An 18,806-nucleotide genomic window follows, 5' to 3' on the forward strand; every position below is an offset into this window, starting at 1 on the left:
AAGTGGTTTATAAAGAAGAACATCCCACACTTAATGTTTTAAGCATATATCAAAAAGCATTGTGAGGAACAAAATGCAAATGCAAAGGAAAAAGGCAAGCATTACCGTCGTCTGTGTTGCGGAAGAGATACAGGATAAAACGAAGAAGGAGGACGAAGAGGCGAAAGGCTTTACATGAACAAGGGTTAGGCAGTTTCCAGGACTGGAAAGATAATGTCCAGGCGGACGCTGATTCACAGATTTAACTTACTTTACCTAACCGGAGAATAATTAAAATAAGGTAATAGGTGTTTAAATTATGGTTAGGGTTAGGGTTAGGGTTAGGGTTATGTTTAGGGTTAGGGTTAGGGTTAGGGTTATGGTTAGAGTTAGCACCACACCACAGCATACAGGTAATGCATTAGAACTGTAGTTTAGAAATGAAAGCATGATATCGCTCAGCAACACTTGACTCATGTAGAAAGAGTCTCTGATTGGTCAGTGGTTTTAGACACTGATCACATTAACATGAACAGGGTATTGGCTGTGTCAGTTGTGATAAAGTGTGTGTGTGTGTGTGTGTGTGTGTGAAGATGTCACTGCCAGGGCTCTTGAGTTTTCATCACATTCTGATGCTGTCTGTCCTCACTGGAGCAGGTGAGATTAATCCGCTTTACTAAAGACAGTATAGCTATGACTCAAGTCTTTGTGTGAGAATGTAAGTCATTGTTCACTTCTACAATTGAATTATTGATTAACTGAACTTAATTTAATGATTCAGTTAGTTGAAGTTCAGCCTGTTTCCTACACACAGCAATTGTATGGCTTCTGAAGACTTAGTCACATGGACCATGCACTTTTATGATACTTTATGATGCATTTGTGTCCTTTTTGGAGTTTCAGAGCTTTAGTCTTGAATATTATAGTTATTATATTTGAACCTGGAATAAAGCGCTCGAGTCATATCTACTTTCTGATACCATTATTGTGTTTTTCTATACTTTTTGTAAAAAAAAGTTTGAACTTTATTAGTTGGGCTAGTAGTTTTTGTTGTGGTATCGAAGTACTTGAAGTGAGCTTTAAATAATTAATGAAGAGGAAAGTTACATTTGAACTATGTAACCTGCTCATTAGCTGCTGTGAAACACTCTGTAGTGTAAAAAGCGCTGTATAAATAAATGTGACTTGACTCAACTTCTTAAACTGTTAGTTATGAAGTGAAATGAAATGAAATATACTTTATTGTCCTTGGTAGGGAAATTTGTGATGGACTCCATAGCCAGCATTTCGACAAAACCTCATAGCTTACATTAATACATTAGCAAAATATACACATCATACACATAAAAATAAATAAAGTTCATGTTCAGCAGTCTAACTGAGATCAGTACAAAGGAGTCTTTGAACAGGTTCCGTCTAAAGCGGAGAGTGCTGTACCTTCCTCGAGACGGTAGGAGTTCATGAGAGCGCTAGAGTACGTCAGATGGCTCGCTTAAAATCCTTTCGCCTCATTTAGTGTGAATTGTTCGTACAGAGTCTGAATACTAGGATAGTCTTTCAGTCCTATCATTTTCATTGAAGATCGAACAATATATAGTAACTTTGATTTTGATTTTACAGAAAGATCACCATACCAAGTGGACAGACCATATCTAATCATATGTGAGGCCAGCAGGGGGTGCTCACCCTGTGGTCTGTGTGGGTCCTAATGCCCCAGTGTAGCGACGGGGACACTATACTGTCAGAGCACCGTCCTTCGGATGAGACGTAAAACCGAGGTCCTGGCTCTCTGTGGTCATTAAACATCCCATGGCACTTCTCGTAAAGAGCAGGGGTGTAACCCCGGTGTCCTGGCCACACTCCACCCACTGGCCCTGCCAATCATGGCCTCCTAATAATCCCCATCCACTGCATTGGCTCTATCACTCTCTCTCCTCTCTCCACCTGTAGCTGGTTATGTTAGAGATTTGTCTATATGTACTCCTAAGTACTTGTATGATTGCACCTGTGTGATTTCTTGGTTATGAACAACTATGGGCATATGATCTCCAATGCCCTTGGGATCAAAAATGATTTCCTCCGTTTTCTTAGTATTCACTATTAGAAAATTAACATCACACCAGTCTACAAATGAATTAATCTCAGAATAAAAAATAGAAGAGGAATCTTGTTTTTTCAGCAGACTTAAAATTACTGTATCATCCGAGCACTTCATAATGTAGTTGTGTGAGTGCCTACTTGAGCACTCGTTAGTGTACAGCGTAAGAAGAGCTGGTGAGCTAACCCTGAGGAACGCCTGTGCTGCAGCATTTCACTGGAGATAAACTATCATTTACTTTGACTCTCTGAGGTCTATTTATTAAAAAGGCGTGATACCACTGTATAACTGTAGGATTTACATTTAACTGCTTTCAATTTCTAATTTAGAAATGTGGTTGAACAGTACTGACGGCTGAACTAAACTCAATAAAAAGCATAAGCATCGGAATCCTCAAGGTGCTTTAAAACCAAGTGCAACAAACTATTGATGGCATCACCTCCTCTTTTTCCTTTCCTGTAAGCAAACTGGAGTGGATCTAAGAGACTATTAACATTTTCTCTTAACACCGATACTACACACTTCTCAATGCACTTCATCACCAGTGATGTCAGACTTTGGATTTTACACGCAGCTCCTCAACTTTGTTCTGTAGAGATCTTACGTTGCTATAAAAGGGAATATAGGTATAGATGTTTTAATAATATGGATAGGACATGATGTTTCAGAAAGGACATTCCAGTAATAACAGCCTCAGGCTGATGTGTTCAAGTGCTTGTGTTTTTATTGTTAAAATAATCTCATGAAGACATTATTTTTCAGCAGATGGCTATTATAATTACCGGTGGACACAATGCATCTACAGCTCCCCTGATCTCAGTGACATGGTGTTCATTGAAGGCTTCTACTTCAATAAATATCCATTAGTAAAGTTCAACAGCACTGTGGGGAAGTTTGTGGGGTTTACTGAGTTTGGAGTGAGAAATGCAGAGATGTGGAACAAAGATCAGAGCTTTTTACAGCAAATGAAGGCTCAAGTGGACGTGTTCTGCAGACCTAACGCTGAAATTACAGAAGCAGCCGTCTACAACAAAACAGGTACGGGACGCAAGGCTCACACAGAACTCTTCTTTTACACATTTTTAGGTGTAATTCAGTATGTGTATCTTCTGGGTTCAGTGCAGCCGAAGGTGAAGCTCAGTTCAGTGACGCCGGGCGATAAAACACACCCAGCTCTGGTCATGTGCAGTGTGTACGACTTCTACCCTGAGTCGATTAAAGTGTCCTGGTTGCAGGACGGTGTAGTGGTGACGTCTGATGTGACCAACACTGAGAAGCTGCAGAATGGAGACTGGCTCTACCAGATCCACTCTGAGCTGGAATACACTCCTAAAGCTGGGCAGAAGATCTCCTGTGTGGTGGAGCACGCCAGCTTCAGCAAACCCATGATCTACGACTGGGGTAAGAGAGAAGCCCTGCTGGCTCAGACCTCAGGACACACCAATGTAGCGGCAATTACACAATAATAATTTGAGTCCGTAGCAAAAGAAATCAAGAAGTCAGGGAGGTCAGTGATGTTTGCAATGTTCAAAAATGTTCCCATTTAAACTTTGACTATTCTATAGTTACATCGTGTACTAAGATCGACTGAAAATGAAAAGTTGCTATTTTCTAGGCCAATATGGCTAGGAGATAAACTCCAATTCCTGCGTAATAATCAAGGACCTTTGCTGCCGTACCATGGGTGCAGCAGGCACAGGCAAAATTAGCGCCGGTCACGTTGGAAGTTAACTGGCTGGGGACTATTTTCAGGCGCTGCGTAATATCATTGCTGGACTCATGGTACGGCAGCAAAGGTCCTTGATTATTACGCAGGAATGAGAGGAGATCGGCTGAATGGATTCGAAAACGGTAAAACTCAACTGTTTAACTCTAGGGGAGTTGGAAAATGAGCCTATTTCCAAAAAAAGTGGAGTGAACCTTTAATTTAACTCATAGTATCATTGTAGACGCTGAACAGACGCAGGTACGAACTTTCACGCCATGCTTTAAAACTGTTTAATGCACAGCTAGCCATGGATTAACCCTTACTGTATTTAAAGCTATTGTGATAATAGAGCGATGTCTGTCTCTCACAGACCCCCCTGTCCCGGAGTTTGAGTTTAATATCCAACTATTGTTCACCATTGAAACTGCTGGACTGGTGCTGGGAATCCTCATAGCAGCTGCTGGATTCCTTTACTACAAGATGAAATCAGCTGGGCTGTAGAGGTGAGCGCGCACCAGTGCTAGAACTCAGGCCAGCTATGCAACAACTCACTATAAACATCATGGCATTTTATTTTTCAACTAATTACTCTTTTTATTTTGATAGAGAAGATCATAGTACCACGTTAATGATGGTAAGTTTGACATTTCACTCAGTTAATTGCATAACAACATTTCTGGCTACGTCTACATTAATCCGGATACATTTGAAAACGGCGTTTTCGTTTATAAACGCTCTCCGTTTTCAAGCGTTTTCGGACGTTTCAGTGTGGATGAGAAACTTTTGAAAAACGCCTGAAAACGCTAAATTCACCTTTACTGCGCATGTGTAAAACCCCACAAAAGATCACTGATATGATTCAGATGGAAAAATAAATAATGAAGTTATCACGCAATTCTTCTGACAGGATAATTTTATTTAGTAAAACATCTCACCATTCACTGATGTGTCCAGGTCGCACGCAGACACCATATGTTCGGTCTAAAACACGACTGCTCTCATGTATTACCGCAGGACAGCAAATGTGAGTAAATTCTGTCATCTTTGCAGGACTGTGATATGAAGAGTGCAATGTAGAATATTTTTAGCAACAGTGTGAAAGTGAATAGCACATAAAAGGCACAATACTGGTATAAACATGAATATCTATTGGTACAATATGCATCACATGACTAAATTTACGTCATCGTTTTTAAATCCCTCTGGTTTCACAGTCCACACTACAGTCCACACTACAGTCCACACTACAGTCCACACTACAACGCGAAAACGGCGTTTTCAAATGTATACGCTTTGGAGTGCGTTTTCAAAAAGCTTCGTTTTCATTAATAAAAACGCCGTCTCAGTGTTGACGGAAGGCCAAAACGGAGAGAAAAAGATGCGTTTTCAAATGAAAACGTATTAGTGTGGACATGGCCTCTGTGTGATCAAACATTATCTTTACCAATAATGAAATACTGAATAATCAAGCTCAGTAACATGAATATTAATCCCACAAACCGCAGGTCCTCATGACTGAAAGGAGCCTCATCATCTTCAACTATCCCACAGTCTAACTCTTGTTTCATAATAAACATGATGATGAAAACAGAATTAGAGCGTCGCACCTGATTCATGTTTCTGGTTAATATTTCAGCACTATTGACAGTAATGATGTCACTCATGTCATGTCTTCTTGTGGTTTCTCCTGCTGCTTCCTCCACTCGACCCATCTCTCCTCTTTCTACATCTCTCACTCCTTCTCTTTCACCACCTCTTGTTCTTTCTCCACTTCCCACTAAAGTTAGTTTGCTCTGGGAATTCACATCTCCTTTTATAGCTCATTTTTATAGCCGTGTAAAATGCAGTTTAGTACATTGCATGTTCTGTGCATTACTGATCTAGCTGGAGCCAGTTTGCTGGTAATTAAGATTTCATGTCCGACTGAGAAAATGAACAATGATAGAGTATTGTTTGCTGTGTTTGGGGAAATGGTGCATATAGTTTTGTGTAAAACCAATAAAAAGCTGCAATTGTTTTTAGGAAGTGGGGTCACACTTTATATTAGGTGTAATTAACTACTATTTACTTGCATTAATAAATGAGTGCAATGCAGTTATTGTGTCCCTGTAGTGTTGCGAAGCGTTTGTGCTGCTATTGTGGAGGGGTACGGGTACGGTTAGGACAGGTTTGGGTTTAAGAGAGGCTTAAGAGCTCGACATGGAATTCATTTCTGTAATTACATCTTAATTACACAATCCAATTACAGTCTATGCAAGTATTTTATAAATATAAGTATAATGTAAAAACATGTATGTACACAATAAGTGCATTGTAACTTTTTACTAATAAATATTTAAATTATTAGTTTAAATATTAGTATGTAGGAGTTATAGACACAGCAGCAGGAAGAGCTCATGAAGGCCAGTTTATAGTTGTGGTCAAAACCAGATGACAGTACAACACCAGTGTTCTGTGTACTGGGAGAAAACCACTGTGACATTTTCAAATAATAGGTTATATATTCTGTTTTAAATCATTGGATTTATAAAAAGCATGTCATCAGCAACATGAAAGTGATTTTATCAGTAAATAAACTGAGAAATTAAATTTTCTCAATAAAGACTCATTGTAATGGTGTTTGTTATTATTTATGATGCCTGTCTATAATGGCTCCTTATTAAACCGGTTTGCCTGTGTGTAAGTTTTAGCACTTTTCTAAACTGGTTTAACTTGATTGTTGCTTTGACAGGCTGATCATAAAACTGTTGTTTATACATTCCTGTAACACTCCTTAAATCTTCCTGTATTCAGTTTGTTTCCTGTTTTCTTCTTCCCTTTTGAAGTTCTTTATAGTTGTCAGTCTAGTTTGCTCAGTTCTGAAGAGGAGATAGTACATAAAGAATGAATTCATAAAACACATCAACGCCACACAGAATATATGCGTTTCCACCCGTGGATTTGCACAACGCCACTGTCTACTACACATTGTGACACTAACTTGCAGACAGAGATTGTCTTGTTATTGTGAGATAAGGCTTTGTAAGAGACTTACAGAATGGCAACTACCGGGACCCTGCCTGTAGGTGGCAGCATGTCACTGGTGAAAAAAATAATTAAATTTAAAATATATTCCTTTTTCAATAGTACATTGCAAATATACTTACAAAAAATTGTACCATCTTTAAAGCCACACCGTGTAACTTTTCAACCTTCATAATATATTTCCAAGACCCTTGTGATGGTACATCGACTTACAATAGGTTGAATGACACGTCTGCCATAGCCTGACGGGGTCTGTATCGCTTTTACTGGCACTATGTAACTTCGGGGTTCGGGTAGTAACCAGAGCACAAAAAGAACTACAAAATTCGACTGCTTTACGGCATACGTCACTTCCCCCACCACTTCCTCAAATTCGGACGTGAGCGTTTATATACTGTCTATGGACGTGAGATGCCAACCAGCGTTTGTTTTCGGCTTTCGTGCGTATGTTTTTGTCATGGGGGCTGTTGTGTTTAGACCTGGCCACTTCATGCGTTTTCTCAGATGGGATAGCTATCTGATCGTGAAAAGACCAGGTGTAAATGCCCTCCGAAACGCATTCGAGACGGATTTAAATCCGATCGCTCAAACCACTTCAGGAGGTGGTCTGAGACACATTCCAGACGAAACTGGACAAGTGTGCATCTGGTTGTTGAAACCACATATGTAAATTGTACTCCTCACAAAAATGCTAAAAAATAAATAATACAAAAACCGTGTGAGAGCGTGTTATAGGCTATATGTTATATCCAGATATGACGACGCTACTGGATCACCGCAGATGAGCATCTATTCATCAAGCCAACGTGCAAACTATCGCAAATCAAAGTGAAAGTAAGTCGCAGATGCTTAACACACAATCATCATCATCATTAAAAGTAAAGAAACGAAATGATCTTCCAGGGCTGTTACTGCTCTCTCTTATTGCGGTCTTTGATTTTGAAATTTTAGCTGATGATCAATAAAATGCAGCTCATATCTGTTGCTTTCGTGACGTGCACTCCATTAAATCTGCATATAGCGCGGGAATTTGAGATCGGATTTAAATCCGTTTTGCAAAAACACATTTATGTGACCAGGTGTAAATGGAATTGTTGTGATAAAACAGACAGCTATCCGATCTGAGAAAACGCATTAAGTGGCCAGGTGTAGATGGAATAGTTTTGATAAATCAGAGCTATCCGATCTGAGAAAACGCATGAAGTGGCCAGTAAATAAATCTCTTATTTGTAAACTTGTTTGCGTTCTATGTTGTATGTTGTTGCGCTTGCTTGTAGTATGTCATTTTTTTACATGCTGTTCATTCATCCATTGCTGATAATTAGACCAGTCCAATAATTTCCACATATGTCTAGCTAGCTTTCGATTATCAGAGCTGTTGACAGACTTGCTAACAAACACTCGTTCTCTTACGTGTTTTTTGCGTTATGTTTTATTGCCTGGCTTGCCTCACGAACTAGTTTGCCAGCTGGAGGGGTATTTACGACAGTGCAAGTATTCCACAGCGACTCTAGGGGTCGCTGTTTGACAAAAACACAAATTCTCCGCAGTGTCCCTTTAAATATATTAAAAGTATATTGGCCTCATGCTTTTACCTATTTTCACAATTCTACTTTAGCACACTTTAAAATATAAGTATAATAAGTAAATATAAGTATATTTGGTCCCACTTTATATTATATATTAAGTGGCTTTAAGTACTATGTACTTACATCAAAAAATAAGTGCAATGTACTTATTGTGTTCATGTTGTACTGTAAAACACTTTTGCTGCTATTGAGGTGTGATACGGGTAAGGTTAGGGACAGGTGTGGTGGATTGGGTAGGTTTAAGGGTGAGTTAAGGTGTAAGGAAAGGGTCAACTGTGTAATTACAAATATAATTACATAAATTAATTACAGCTGTAATTGCATGCAGGAATTTTTAAAATATGTTCGATGTACAATCACATCACATGCTAACACAGAGGTAGAGTTACACTCACGGGACACTGCAATTCACATGTGCTTTTGCCGGTTAAACATTACATTTGCGCGCTGATGCGCTGTTCTAACATGCGCTTTTCTGAGCAGATACACCCGAAGGTCACACACACTAAACTCCTGTCAAACAGCGCATGGATACTGGTTCTTCTGATTTCCATTGTATAGCTATACATTTCTTTGCTGCAATAAGAGCAATCTTAACAAAACATAAATTCATCCTTTGATCAAGTTGGAGGACCGATTCATCCCCCAGTAACATAAATCTCAGATCATATGAAAGCTTAACCTTAATAATCTTGTCAATAGTTTGCATTATATTTCTCCAAGAGTTTTCAAGTTCGAACAAGTCCAAAACATATGCAATAATGTACCAACCTCTGTTTTACATCTAGGACAACATTCTGAATATGACTCTCTCTTATCTTGTGTAATCTTTCCGGTGTATAATATACCCTGTGTATAATATTAAACTGTATTAATCTATGTCTACTGTTATATGAAAATGTTAAAGCATTTTTACAGATGAATTCTCAGGTATCTTGTTCAAAAGTACATTCTACATCTTTTTCCCATTTAAGTCTAGAAGAGGATGAAATGGAGTATTGTTGTAAACTGGTAATAGCCATTTACATTTTTTTTATCTCAAACCCCAATTTACAAGTGTGTCTAATAAACGGGTTATTAACCACCTCCTTGACACAAGTCAGGGGAATGAATATAGCCTTGTCTAGAGGTATTTCTCCTGCATGATATTCTCCAATGTGCATCCATGCAGGCAGAGATGTGCTGTTCATCTGCCAAGACCATACCGCTCTCATTTGGGCTGCCAGAAATAAAGCAAAAAAATCTGGGAGTTGTAATCCACCTTTTTTAAATGCCATATGTAATTTAAAAATTGCTTCTTTTTTTAAAAAAAATGCTTTTTAAATGCTTATCAAGCTTTTAAGAGTATTAAAAAACTTTATTGGGATAGAAACTGGAAGAGTTTGAAATAAATCTGTAAGACTGAAAATACTGGTTGAGGCCTGGTCTATGAGACTAAAGGGCCCTGCTGGCTAATATATATAGATATTTGAATTGATTGTGGAATTGATCTCTGATATCTGAAATATTAAATTGTTACATGTGATTATTCTAACTCACTTTTAGTGAGGCACAGATATTATTAAAACCTTTCATTTATGGAGTCAGATGAAATAACGAGAGAATACATATTCAAATGTATTGCATTTAATCAAAAAATACTTTGCCTCGAGAAAAGGACAGTAACACGTAAAGACCTTCCGCGCTGGTCGGATGCCTCTATTGGGCCGATTTAGCGCGAGTTTAAAAATAAATAAAATTTAGGAAGAACATTCATTTTTATGCAATTTATTCTGCCAATTAACAATAATGGTAGTGAGTTCCATCTTTCCAGGTCTCTCGTTACCTTTTTAAGTAATGGGGAGTAATTCAAAGAATATGCTTCATCCAACTTCAAAGGAATTCATTCATAAGATAGTTTACTTAGGACTAGGTATTCAGTAAACTATCTTATATGAATTCCATGAAAAAGGGATGTTATTTAAGGGCTTTTTTTTTTCTGCAGCCAAATTCAGTGGCATCATAACACTGTTAGTTAGTTAGTTAGTTAGTTAGTTAGTTAGTTAGTTAGTAAGTATACTATATTGTCCTTTTTCAGGAAATTTGTCTTGGACTCAAAGCTGCAGTAGTACACAACATACATACATACACACACACACACACACACACACACACATACACACACAACCAAAAAGAACACAACATACTGTACATACTCTATAACTGTCCCCGCTATTTCAAGCCAGGCCTGCTACAGAAGAATGAGGGGGGAATCACTCTTGCCCTCTACCCTACCGGATACTGTGTCCAGGGTATGCATGAATCAACAAAAGACAACAAAGAAAATCTTTTCTCAGCAAATACTGAATTTTTACATAAAACAATTTACCATAAACACCAAACAAACAAACTCAAACATTAAATAAATCACACAAAAAGTAATGCTGTGAGTGGATGAGTGAGAAACATCCCATAAAGATGTTGACGAATAATGGGGTTGATAAAGTGAGCAGTCTTTAGAATGAACAGTCTTATCTGCAAATGGTAGGAATTGATGAAAGGAAGTATTTGTCCTTCTGGTTGCAGCCCGGGAGTCTTTGAATACAATCCTTGGGCAGTTGCACTCATGCACCCAAGCAAACTCCCAATCCAGCACTCAATATATATATATATAAACACACACACTTACCAAGTTAATGGTCTCTCACCAATTGCAAAGTGGTTGTATCTTGTGAACCTTGCAGCAGAACATGAACAAAAGCTGATCGGAGCCCTGCAGACGCGGGCCACTGTGCAGAAAGGGATGGCCTAGCATTCCCCCTGCTACTAGGAAGAGATCGCTTTCAATGAGGAATTGTGACGATGAGGGAACCAAGTGGTCTGGCTCTCCCTCAAAGAGGCAAGTAACTCCTGTGTTTCCTGTTGATTTAATTACATATCAGCATTAGGTAAATCCCATCAAAATAATTCTTAAAAATGTACATTTTGCAGTGCAACCAATAAACTGCATACCCAAGGTCAAACTGAAGCCATACTTCAGTTTATCAAGAACTGTTGAAAAAAAGTGCCTGGTGACTCCATCGCCAACTGCAGCATCTCCTAAAAAAGATGAACATACAGTATTTAAAGCTGACAACATGAATACACTATATCAGCTGCATAATTAATTGCATAAATAGTTTCATCTTCTACAGCTGTACATTTTACAGGACATGCCCACTCCACATTTCTTTGCTTGTAGAAGTTGATCAGTTGCCTCTCCTGTTCTTCATTACATGATCTCAAGTCCATACACATAAAAAGAGCTTTCCCTGTCTCGTGCAGTTGGAGAATTTCCTTTTTGTACAAGGTTGCAGCCATTTTTGGATCCGGATGGGTCTTCCAATATATATATATAATAATAATAATAATAATAATACTATTATATTTATATGAAGAGTTCAGATGCAAAAGCCTCTAAATGCCATCTGAAATTTTCTTATAGAATGATCATTTTTATCAAGCTCGTATATTTAAATTCAATAATTTCACTTAAATGGCAATGAAAATTACCTATTAATTGTCATTTAAGTGAAATTACTGAACTTAAATATACAAGCTTGATAAAAATGATCATTCTATAAGAAAATTTCAGATGGCATTTAGAGGCTTTTGCATCTGAACTCTTCATATATATATTGCACATCAACAGAAGTGTAATATTTTTTTCATCTTTACTTGTTTGCCACAAATTCAAGATGGACTACAAAATAAAGACTTCGTTAGAATGTCAGCAATAGAATGATTTAAGCAAACATTCATGTTATTCTGTTTAGCACTGCAAAAAAAGCCAAAGGAGAAACAATTTAATGACCATTATCCATGTATGAAAACTCAGCAGTGTCATTCACTTCGTTATCCATACATGACAACTCCGCTGTGTTTATTTCATCATCCATTGGTCTACAATATAGGAAAGGGGAGAAAACAATTAAAATCCTGTTTCTAGTGTGAGGTAAAGTGTACTTTTATAAATCATATTATGTTTATCACAAAACTAATGTTTTCCAACTTGCACACCTTTCGCCACATTCACTGGCATGAAATTCCAAGATGTCAAGAGGCATAGGACAGCAACCCTATAATATAGATGACCAACCACAAAAAAAATCATAACTATAAAAAAATGCACTTTTTTCCCTTCAGTTTTTTGATCGCATTGGGACCAAATATATTTAGCAAGACATGCATTGTACAGAGAGAAATTACCTGTTCATTGTTCTTTTTCACACTTTCCACATCCTGCCCACATCCAGCCTCATCCTGACTTTCGTTTTCATCTTCGACCAAAGCAACATCAGAACAAGTCCTGATGTGATTTGTAAGGACCTGAAGGGGGAACAATATGTTGCACTTTTTACATAATGCCTTAGGCATATTGCGAAATGCGTCTGATGGAGGTGGCAAGGGAGCAGTGTCCAGTTCCTCTTGAAGTGGAGCAATGTACAGAATAGAATTCTCCCCTATTTCTGTCGTTTTAATAAGCCTGTCTGTGTACCCACTAGGGTGAGCTTCCGACTTCCCCAACCCCCTGAAAGTATAAACAACAAAATTGTGTTTATTATATGTAAACAATAAGATGTAAATTTGAGTAATATATTACTAATACTAATACTAATATATATATATATATATATATTAGGACTGGGGGAATTAACGCGTTAATCTTTGTGATTAATTTGAGATGTTTAACGCGGTATAAAAAAAAAAAACGCAATTAGAGCAGCACTTTTTTTTTGCCTCATTTTAGGAGGAATATTTGCATTTAAAAAGTTGCCTGATGGTGCGTTTGACTAAACAAAGATGCTGTGTACAATTAGCAGAGCTGAATTCAAATACCAACTAGTTGGTTTGAAGCTGGATGCACCGAATTTTCGGCCGCCGAATGGCATTTTCGGTTTTTGGCCGAAAGAGAAAAAAGGCCGAAAATATAAGCCGCATATATGCTGCCCATCCGTGCTCTGCGATCAGGTTTCAGGAGCCGGTCTTTTCCGCCCCACACTCTCCGTTCTGTGTGTGTGTGTGTGTCGGCGCTGCTCAATGTTCTGCTCCGTGTTTGCGCTGCGCGTTCTGCTCTGTCGTTAACGGCCCAAACGCTCCAATCATGAACTGATCACGCACTGGAAAAGCAAAGTCCCTAAAATAACATGAAATTTCTCAGTAGTAGACTTCTGTTTGCTGAGCTGGTATAGTCATGCTGGGCAACAATGCTAAAATGACCTGCTCTGATCACATGCTCTGGTAATAATAGCTTTGTTGGACTATATTTTATTTTGATAATTAGTAAAAATAAAAAAAAATAAAACAATCTGTTAAATTGATTATGTTGATTGATTATTGAAAAATAATAATATATTGATATATTGATGTTTAATATTATTTTAATATAGGGCTATTTTCTGTTCCTTTTTTTTTTTCCTGTGCTGTTTAATTTAATTAGGTGATTCTAAGTTTAAATTTGGATGATTACAAGCTTGGGGGAAATGCAATTAATTGCAATTAATTACAGCAAATTGTGCAATTAATTAGTTCATTTTAATCGATTCCCAGCCCTAATATATATATATATATATATATATGCAGTGCTCAACAAATTTATTACACCACCATCCAATGTAAGGTTTGTGCCACGGCTGCCCTAAACTAACAGTACTGGTGATTATTTTTATGTTTCTCTAATGGTTAATTCACCAGTATGTGTAAGCTCTTTATTCACAGTTGGCTAAGTCAAAGTCCAGACTTGAATCCTATTTAACAAATTTGGGATTTAGAAGATTCAAAGACAGATTACACACAAGTTTCAACAAAGGCAAGTCTTTGGGAACAACCAAAAGGTATTTGGAAGTCAATAATAACAGAGACTGTGGATGTACTGTAGATAAAAACTTTTTTTGTTGTTATTATGCATGTGAATAAAGATTATTTAGTTGTTTCAGTTTGTTGCTTATTATTCTAAAAATGACTTAATATATATTTTTTTAAATTTTAAACAAGTTTCTGGCAGACTCCTTAAATCTGTCACACTATAATCCACACTACAATCCAGAAGGGGGTGCGAGGTAATGCACACTGTTTACTGACTAGAATTAGAACAGACGATCTATGCATAGAATAAATATGTTTACTTTGTAACCTCTCAAGTGTTTTAAATGCAGAAAGGCATCATTAAAACAGCTTGAGAAAAAAAATCTCACGAATCATTACGTTTACCTCAGGCAAGTACCCGAGTGACTCGTCATAGACGTAAACAGAGAGATGTAGCTCCGGCTACAATGTTCTTCTGCAAGACACATGTAGTTTTGTTTATTAACTGCTAGAACACCAAAAGTTACAGACTGCAGCTTAAAAAAGTTCAATTTATTTAAAGAAAGAGACACAATTTGTTCATAAAAAAACACTGTTTAATAAAAAATAAGAAAAAAAAATAAGCAATTTTGTGTTTTACTATAATATTGTTGATTTAAAAACCTTGCTTTCCCCTGTTGTTTGATTTCATGGAAAACAGACACCAGTGATTTTGCATATTTCGTATATTTGCACTAAGTGCCTGTCTTTTTGGCAAAAAGACACCCACCACTAAATATCTACAGTGGCATAGGTCGTAAGACGTGAGATGCTTGAAAGTAGCTTTTGATGCGTTCGACTCGAGTTCGAATCCGCCTTTTGCCGAACTCGCTCTTCTCCCTTTTCCCAACACATGAGATGTAAAATTTATAGCCTAACATAAAGGTCTCTAGCGTTATATTTTGTCAACGAATTAAAATCGAACTCGTTATATGGCTTTGTGCCAAATAGCACAAGACTTTAATTAAGTAGCCTATATAGGCATTCTGTTTGTGCTGCATGATTTAAAAAGAAGTGCGCACTTTGCTCATGCGATCAGCATGGTGATCTGGTGTTTTCTCCAAAATAAAAGCTCAAGGGTTTATTTCTTGCAAGTGAAGAAATTAGGACAAAAGTATTGTAATTTTCCTATACTATAGTGTAATGTAAAATATACTTTTGAAATATTCATTTTAATTTATACAGTACATATTACTGGCTATATGGATTTTACGTCATAGGAATACTTATATAAATCATAAACACCAGTGATAATGTAATGTAGACTGAGACTCTATATCGTAACTAATAAGATGTTTGAGCCCTCTTTAGTGTCCAGGTACAAGTACAGGTACAATGGTTTTTCTTTGTTCAGTGTGCACAGTTCATGGGTTGAAGCTCTTAATTTTTAGCTCTCAAAGTGCACCAGATTGATGCATTAATTTAACCTTAAAATGTACAAAATTTTCTTGCAGGGGAGCATGCCCCCGAAACCCTAGAGGGACTGAGGTCCACCCAACATAGTTTCACAAAATCCTATGGGAGAGAACGATCATTTATTAACTTTACTCCAGCATAGTGCTACAAAGTCCTTTTAAGTGAGTAAAACTGTTAATGCCAAATTACAATGGGGGGGGGGGGGGGGGGGGGGGGGGGGGGCTCAATAGGAATCTTGCCTAGGGTGCCAAAAAGGCTAGAAACGGCCCTGGGTGGGATGCATACACCTCCAGGTGTCAACCAAGTCAGTGGATTCCAAAATTGCAGCCAACTCTCTCGTGGAGGGAGGGTGGGGTTCTGCACTTTTACGATCTTTGTTAAAATCCACAGTACAATTAAAATCACCGCCCATTATTAACATATTTTCATCATTTACAGTTAAAAGAGTGCTTTAAAATCTCTAAAACTAAAATCCTTTCACTCCCAATATTTGGAGCATATTTAAAATATTTTTAAAAATATAGCTAAAATCCTCTATTTTTGCTGTTACTTTTAAAATCCGCCCTTTTATTATCTCTTCTGTCTTTAAAATGTCAACTTCCAAAAGCACAGCTACCCCTGCACTATTATTGGAACCATGGCTCAGAACACACTTCCCCTTCCAATCAGCTCTCCAGTCTGGGTCATTACTGACATCAGAGTGCGTCTCCTGCAAAAGAGCCACCCCACCCTCTTCTGATCTAAACATTCTAAAACTTGCGCTCTTTTAAAACTCTGTCTACAACCATTTAGATTAAAAGAGATCAAATGTATTCTCTTCATGGCGGTAAAATAGTTTCTTCATAACTGACTACATGAATTGTAGCGTGTACTCTCAACAGTGCAAGCTCATGAAGTTTGAGTGTGTGGTGCAAACACCAGCCATTACTCAGACGATGATGAGGGCACACAGTGACAGCACATCCTGAGACCGTCCACCAGTCTATCCTGGAGGCTTCAGTGCCTCTGGATGTGAGATGGTTCCACCATGATGAGGTTTGGGAGCTGATCAGTACCACCTTAACTTCTCCTTGTGACGCCTGTTTCCTCTGCCATGATGATCATTCTTCTGACTATTACCACAATTTTTTTCGTCTGTACCTCCTTGGCTGGTCAATTTCATGCAATGTGGCTTTGTGACTTCTCCACCGCAGCGCCGCCGGCCCAAATCTCGGACCCAGGTCCTCCAGCAGGCTCGATCACCGTACCGCCTGCTCCTTCAGGGCGGGCGGGCGGGCGGGCATAACTAGCCTGTGATCTTTAGGTACCGCCTCTGAGCTCCGCTCCAGCTGCTTTTTCTTGCCATCTTTTTTTTCATTTTTCTTTATTTTCCTTTTATTTTTAGCTTCAGTGAAATCAATATCGTCACCGTTTTCTTCACTGGAGTTTTCTTCTGATTGAGCACTAGGCTTGTTTTTTTCCCGCATCCTGCAGCGGCTCTTCCTCCTGTGCTCCCTGAACCCCGACAGCCTCCTCCTGTTCTGCCTGCCCTGCCTCAGCCTCTCTGATCGGGAAGTTTCTCATTTGATGTCCCTGGACCCTGCACTTGAAACAGCGCATGGTGTCAGTGCTTGCAAACAGCACGCAACTGCTTCCTTCTACTGTAAAGGTCCGGGCGACATTTATTTCACTGTTAGGATCATTAATTAAGTAAAATAAAAGTTTGTCTCCTAATAGACATGACATGTTTTAGCTGAAGGTCTTTACACCCCAGCGGAATGGACTTTATCGGGGGGGGGTGAGTTTCCCCTACTGTACCTACTCAGCTCTCTCTCCAGCAATTCATTTTTTTAAAACGGGGGTACATTTGATAAAATCACCTTTGTAAAAGGTGTAGCAAGGGGAGCTACTTGTACTAAATTCCCCTGCACTACGAAACCCTCCTTCACCAGTTTATCTGCATACTGCGTCTCTTTAAAAAAAATCACCAGCCCTTTATTCATTCGAGACCCTGAACTAATCCTGTCATCCCCAACTACCGTAAGAACATAAGAACATAAGAAAGTTTACAAACGAGAGGAGGCCATTCAGCCCATCTTGCTCGTTTGGTTGTTAGTAGCTTATTGATCCCAGAATCTCATCAAGCAGCTTCTTGAAGGATCCCAGGGTGGCAGCTTCCACAACATTACTGGGGAGCTGGTTCCAGACCCTCACGATTCTCTGCACACCGCAAGCAAACAATCCTTCACTGACACCGCACTGTCCGGGACACAGCGACAGCACTGCGGCGGGTCAGACCCCTCACTCCACCGGAATGAGAACTCATCACTAGGATTCTACTGACCAGCCGTCAGCACAAACCCCCGCACACAAAACACACACGCACAAACAAAACACCAAAACAGAATCAACAATTAAATTAAATAACCAAACTATTTATTTTAAAATAAAAAATAAGCACAAAAGCAAAACAAATATTCCAAACAACCGCTCCTACCCTACGTCTTCCTCAAGCTTCCCACAGGCTCCTCCCACACAGAGAGAGGGAGAAACAGAGAGAAACAAAGAAAGACGGCATTTCCCGGATTAACGTTTCACTTTGATTTGAAATGAAGAAAATTAATTCAAACAAAACTGCATCATATTGAGACCGTTTATGCTTTCAAGCGAACCAACTAAAACATGTCAAAATACGTTCCACTGTTCCATTCAGTTGCTACATCCAACTTCATTGCATACAAAACAGAGTTTTATCTTCAAATTAGTAAAACGCAGAAAGGGTCACTGTAGTCTGCGTAGCAGCATTTACATTTCGAATACAGTGGTAGCCTACTATAACCTCTACTGAAACCATTATACACATTAAACAGCAATACAGCAATTAGAAAAAAAGGTTGATTTTTACTTACATAATCATAGAGGAAGTCCCTTCACTATTTTTATTTTTGCTGCAAAGTTGAAACTGGAAAGATGCTGTATGTGATTTGCTTTTCAGAAACTTCTTGTCACTATTTTAATAATAAAGATGAAGTTTATGTGGGACTTGTACTTGATATTCAAAGGGGTTGCTATCTTCATGTTGGTGGTTTTTCTGCTTGATTAGTTTCTGTTTACTGTATTTGGATTCCTGAACGAAGCACCAGTCTTTTTT

At 38.4% G+C, this 18,806-nt stretch overlaps 1 protein-coding gene across 3 annotated transcripts; it reads left to right on the forward strand.

Annotated features, from left to right (window-relative positions):
- The first annotated feature begins 504 nt into the window (after window positions 1-504).
- On the forward strand, window positions 505-6,393 carry LOC311087180 (H-2 class II histocompatibility antigen, E-S beta chain-like). 3 transcript variants are annotated; one of them, XM_084120452.1, is made up of 6 exons: window positions 505-636; window positions 2,840-3,115; window positions 3,197-3,478; window positions 4,156-4,288; window positions 4,392-4,419; window positions 5,291-6,393. In XM_084120452.1, the coding sequence occupies exons 1-4, from the start codon at window positions 573-575 to the stop codon at window positions 4,284-4,286; spliced, it is 753 nt and encodes a 250-aa protein (XP_083976578.1). In that variant the 5' UTR covers window positions 505-572; the 3' UTR covers window positions 4,287-4,288; window positions 4,392-4,419; window positions 5,291-6,393. The 3 variants fall into 3 exon arrangements, with proteins under 3 accessions (XP_083976578.1, XP_083976579.1, XP_083976580.1); XM_084120453.1 differs by having other exon boundaries at window positions 4,397-4,419; XM_084120454.1 differs by having other exon boundaries at window positions 508-636; window positions 2,843-3,115.
- Window positions 6,394-18,806: the final 12,413 nt, after the last annotated feature.

The sequence above is a fragment of the Abramis brama genome, assembly GCF_963993115.1.
Source record: "Abramis brama genome assembly, chromosome: 7".
Classification (NCBI taxonomy): Eukaryota; Metazoa; Chordata; class Actinopteri; order Cypriniformes; family Leuciscidae; genus Abramis; species Abramis brama.

Bases quoted from the DNA above. Each gene is read 5' to 3' on its own strand.
- LOC311087180 (XM_084120452.1), top strand. From the start codon at position 573: ATGTCACTGCCAGGGCTCTTGAGTTTTCATCACATTCTGATGCTGTCT. The intron at 637-2,839 runs GTGAGATTAATC...ATTATTTTTCAG, and splicing joins GTCTGTCCTCACTGGAGCAG to CAGATGGCTATTATAATTAC. The intron at 3,116-3,196 runs GTACGGGACGCA...TTCTGGGTTCAG, and splicing joins AGCCGTCTACAACAAAACAG to TGCAGCCGAAGGTGAAGCTC.